This window comes from Lipotes vexillifer, unplaced genomic scaffold (assembly GCF_000442215.2).
Source record: "Lipotes vexillifer unplaced genomic scaffold, Lipotes_vexillifer_v1.1 scaffold536, whole genome shotgun sequence".
Taxonomy (NCBI): domain Eukaryota; kingdom Metazoa; phylum Chordata; class Mammalia; order Artiodactyla; family Lipotidae; genus Lipotes; species Lipotes vexillifer.
Window position 1 is genome coordinate 1068243 of NW_006775074.1, and position 4860 is coordinate 1073102.

General features: G+C 39.2%; 1 protein-coding gene across 1 annotated transcript in view; it reads right to left on the minus strand.

Annotated features, from left to right (window-relative positions):
* Window positions 1-340: 340 nt before the first annotated feature.
* Window positions 341-4860, minus strand: part of HEPHL1 (hephaestin like 1) — a 105967-nt gene continuing 101447 nt past the window's right edge. The window contains exons 17-20 of the mRNA XM_007449646.1: window positions 4031-4170; window positions 1107-1269; window positions 639-710; window positions 341-543 (exon numbers count right to left, since the gene is read on the minus strand). Coding sequence (XP_007449708.1) covers window positions 341-543; window positions 639-710; window positions 1107-1269; window positions 4031-4170 — 578 coding nt within the window. The remainder of the gene's footprint in view (window positions 544-638; window positions 711-1106; window positions 1270-4030; window positions 4171-4860) is intronic.

The following is a 4860-nucleotide window of genomic DNA, read 5'->3' on the forward strand; positions in this document are numbered from 1 at the left end:
TCCCGAAATTGTCCATCTAGAGAATTTGACGGTTTGTTAAGGAAGCACTATCTAATCTAAGAATTATGAAAGAAAGAAAACAAAGATATCTTTCAGAGGGTCTTCCCACTTCAGCGAATTCATTCAGAGAACAGACTGGGTCAGTTTTCTCAGTCACGCCCACTCTTCTTTTTCTCTAATTTATCCTGAGGATTATTCACAGCCCCTTTAAAATAAATAAATAAAAGCAAATTGCTTTGAATGTGTTCCAGCGGATCAGAGCCTGATCCAGGAAACAGTGTCAGACTTCCTTGGTGAACGAGACCCTGGTCCATTTTCCCTACTGAGGAAGACGAGCAGGTCACAGAGCATCCGTGGGGAGCGCACAGGACTGGACTTCCTGATATGCCACCCGCTTCCTTGCAGAGCGCAGTGTGAGGGAGAGAATCACCATGACAACCAGAAGAAGGAGTCCGATGATGAAAAGGATGACCAAGGCTGCTTTGGCTCCTCTGGGACCCAGATTCTTGCCAAAGAAGTAGAGCTGCTCCTTGCCAGGTTCTTCTGCGCAAAAGAAAAGTAAGGTGTCAGGCCTCTGCCTTTCCCTGGGGAGTGAATACTGACCATTCACGTGCAGGATTGGGGGAGGGTATCAATACCATTAGAGGGCGCTGTGGCCGGCTGGGACGCTCCTCCAGAAGGAGGCTTGGTGGAGTAAGGAATCCTGTTGTCTGGACAAAGAAGACAATTTGATGGTTTATAAACAATAGGAGTAGATTCTTTTCATGACATGAGTTGTTTCAGGAGTTATGTCATTTCACCAACACATGCTGTTCGTACCCCATCCACATTGCAAGCTTCTGCTCACCTGTTAAGATTCATCTATGGAATCTTGGCTCATGTCTCCAAACTGTTAATCATTGCCTCCTGCTGCTGTCACTGAACCCTGCACTCTGCACTCTACCTTGGCATATGTCATATTCAATTATGGTTAAATGTCTGTCTCTCTTACTTGACTCTGAGCTCCTTGGGGAGCTCATGTCTCCTATTTTCTCATGCCTCCTATTTTCAGGGTCTACAGGAAGCCTGGTGCTATCTAAGTCAGCATCACCGACAGATAACAGTACCGATGTTTCGAAGGACTGTGTAGGTTGTCTCCATGCCAGCGTGGATGTGGTCAGATACATGACAATGTAATAACCATGTCCCTGGGTGATCCACAAACAGTTCAATGGTTTGGAATGTCCCAGGAAAGAGGTCATATACATCTTCTCGGTAAGATTTATCCACCTGCGGAAAGAAGGGAATAATAAAGATAAGAGCAGAAATCAATAAAATCAAGGATAGGAACATAATAAAGATAAATCAAAGAAACCAAAAGCTGGTTCTTTGAACAGATCGATAAAGTTGTTCAACCCTGTGGAAGCCAGCTTGTGATGGCCCCCAAGGATCCCTGCCTCCTGATACTCACAACCCTTGTAGTCCCCTCCTACATTGTCTGCCGGTTGGTCCTTGAAAGCAATAGCATATGGCAGAAGTCATGGCATTCTACTTCCAAGAGTCTTAGACCCTCTCTCTCACTACCTCCCCTTGGATCATTCACTCTGGGGAAAGCCAGCTCCCATGTCATACCCACATGCTGAGGAACTGAAGCCTCTGGTCAATAGTCCTATGAGTGAGCTTGGAAGTGGGTCATCCAGCCTCAGTCAAACCTGATGACTGTAGTTCCAGCTGACATCTTGACTGTAGCCTGATGAGAGGTGCTGATTCAGAACCAACTAACTAAACCATTTCCAGCCTAACCCAGAGAAATTGTGAGATAATAAGAGTGTGTTGTTTTAGGCCACTATGTTTTGGGGTGATGTGTTACACAGCAATAGATAACTAATACAAACCTCTAGACAAACTGACCAAGAAAAAATTTAAAAGACACAAGTTACAAATATCAGAGATGAAAGAGGAGATATCATAAGACTTTATAGACATTAAAAAGGATAATATAGGAATGTTATGAGCCACTGTTTTGTCCATGAATTCTACAATTTAGATGGTATGGACAAGTTGCTTAAGATGAAAACTACCAAAGTTCACTCAGGAAGAAATAGATGACCTGAACAGATTAGCTACTCAGGTTAGATCTATTCAGGTTATCTGTTAAAGAAACTGAAATTATATCTATTAAAGAAACTGAAATTGTATTAAGACCTTCCAACAGATTAAACTCCAGGTCCAGATTGCTTCATTGGCAAATTCTACCAAACATTTAGAGAAAAAAATAATACCATTTCTAGACAAACTCTTCCAGAAAACAGAAGAGGACAGAACACTCCCAACTCATTTTATGAGGCCAGCATTAGCCCAATTCTAAAACCAGACAAATAATTTACAAGAGAAGAAAGCCACAACCGATATTCTTTATGAACACATGTGTAAAAATCCTTAACAAAACACTAGCAAACTAAATCCAGCAATATATAAAAAAGAATAGTGCATCATATGACAAAGTAAGGTTTACCGGGGAATGAAAAGCTGGTTCAACATTTGAAAATCAGTCAATGTAATTCACCAATAAACTAAAGGAAATAAAATATGATCATTGCAATAGATGCAGAAAAAATAGGATTTAACATCTGTTCATGATTAAAACCCTCAGCAAACCGAGAATAGAAGGAAACTTCCCCAACCTGGTAGTGGGGTCTACAAAAATCTACAGCTCACTTTATATTCAATGGTGAGTGACTGAATGCTTTCCCCCTAAGATTAAGAATAAGGCAGGGATCTCTACTTTTGCCACTAATATTCAACATTTTACTGGAAATCCTGGCTAATGCAATAACACCACAAAGGAGCGGGGGTGGGGGTGCATACAGATTGAAAATAAAGAAATAAAACCATCTCTATTCACAGACAACATGATTTTCCATGTAGGAACCCCCGTGCCCCCAAAATAACTGTCTACAAAAAGAAAATCTACAAAAGCTACTAGAATTGGTCAGCAAAGTTGCAGGATACAAGGTCAATTATACAAAAATCAGTTATATTTCTATACACTGGCATGACAATTAGAAATTGAAATGAAAAGAATACCATTTACACTATCACCAGAACCCATGATATTGGTAATAATCTAACAAAATATATGCAAGATCTGTGTGATGACAACTACAAAACATTGATGAAAAAAATCAAAGAAGTTCTAAATAAATAGGGAGATATATCATGTTTGTGGATTGAAAGTCTCAATATTGTTAAGACATCAATTCTCCCCAAATCAGTGTACAGATTCAATGCAATCTCAATCAAAATCCCAGCACAATTTTAAAAGCTGATTCTAAAATTTATATGGCAAAGATCTAGAATAGCCCAAAGAATCACCATCTGATTTCAAGACTTTTTATTACACTAAAGCAATCAAGACAGTGTGGCATTTAAGAAAGGACAGGCATATAAATCAACGTAATAGAACAGAGAGCCCAGAAACAACCCACATGTATATGATCAATATGATTTTGACACAGAGGGAGAAAGGATAGTCTTTTTGCTGAAAGGTGATGGAAGAATTGGACATCTAGGGACTTCCCTGGTGGTCCAGTGGTTAAGACTCCATGCTTCCAATGCAGGGGGCATGGGTTTGATCCCTGCTTGGGGAACTAAGATCCCACATGCCGTGGTGCAGCCAAAAAAAAAAAAAAGAAAGAAAGAAAGAAAAAAAAGAAAACTTGGATGTCTCTGTGCAAAAAATAAACCTTGAACCACATATAAAAATTAATTTAAGATGGAGCAGAGACCTAAGTATAAAACCTAAAACCATAAAACTTCTAGAAGAAAATCTTTGTGACCTTGAGTTAAACAAAGATTTCTTAGACGTGACACCAAAAGCATGATCCATGAAAGAGAAAAATGACAATTTGAAAATGGAATGACATATTTTTCCATTCTCTAATATTCACTAACACCTCACAAGCCTTATCGCCAAATAACTCTCATTTCACAATGGAAATATATTGAATCTGTTAATAAGCCTTCCTCAAAACACTTTTCTTATACTTACCTTGAAAAGAAAGCTCTCAGCATGATAATGAATGGTGTGTATGTCCACTTCACTTCCTATTCCTAATAGATACCAGTTTGTCATTGTATTTTCATTCATGATGAGGCCATGGAGATTCCCAAAAATCTTCCCATTAATAGCTAAGAAGGTAAAAAGAGAACAGCCTTTGATTAGTGATGATTACTTAATCTGGTTTTAGAACTGATTCAAGAAGATCTTTAGGTCACCAATATTTTCGTCTGCCTGGTAAACATGTAATAATCTCACTCACACTTGCCAATGTCCCCACCATCTAAGACCCTAAATTCAGAGTACTAAGAAATCCCTATAAAAGATAGCCAGAAAAGAGAAATAGTAGTTTGTTTTTAAAAGCTATCTCTTGGGTAGCAGTACATGTTGGTTGGAATACGCCAAATAGGCATATTCCCTTTATGGGGTGGATTACCGCCTCATGTGTGAGGTCGCCAGATTTATACCGTTCTACAGTTGAGTGGACAAAAGCCAGAGAATTAAGTTTATATAAATCAAAACTGAAGCAATTAAAAGGTATTTACTTAATATTTCACTTTCTGAGAACTAGTCTGGGGCAAGTTCCTAAACCTGGCTGAATCTCCAAAAAAAGGAAAACTTCACATTGGGCTGAACCCATGATCTAAAAATTACCAAAGCAAGCTCAAGCTGGGCTGACATGGTGGGGACTTTCACTCCTCTGCTTTCTACTAACTTTTTATTCTTTGCATCATGACACAACCAAATGAGTTACATTCATTAAAAAGAGAGAGCCTACTAAGAAACTTCTGGGAGAGGGAGGCAAAATTGTAGGGGAAAGA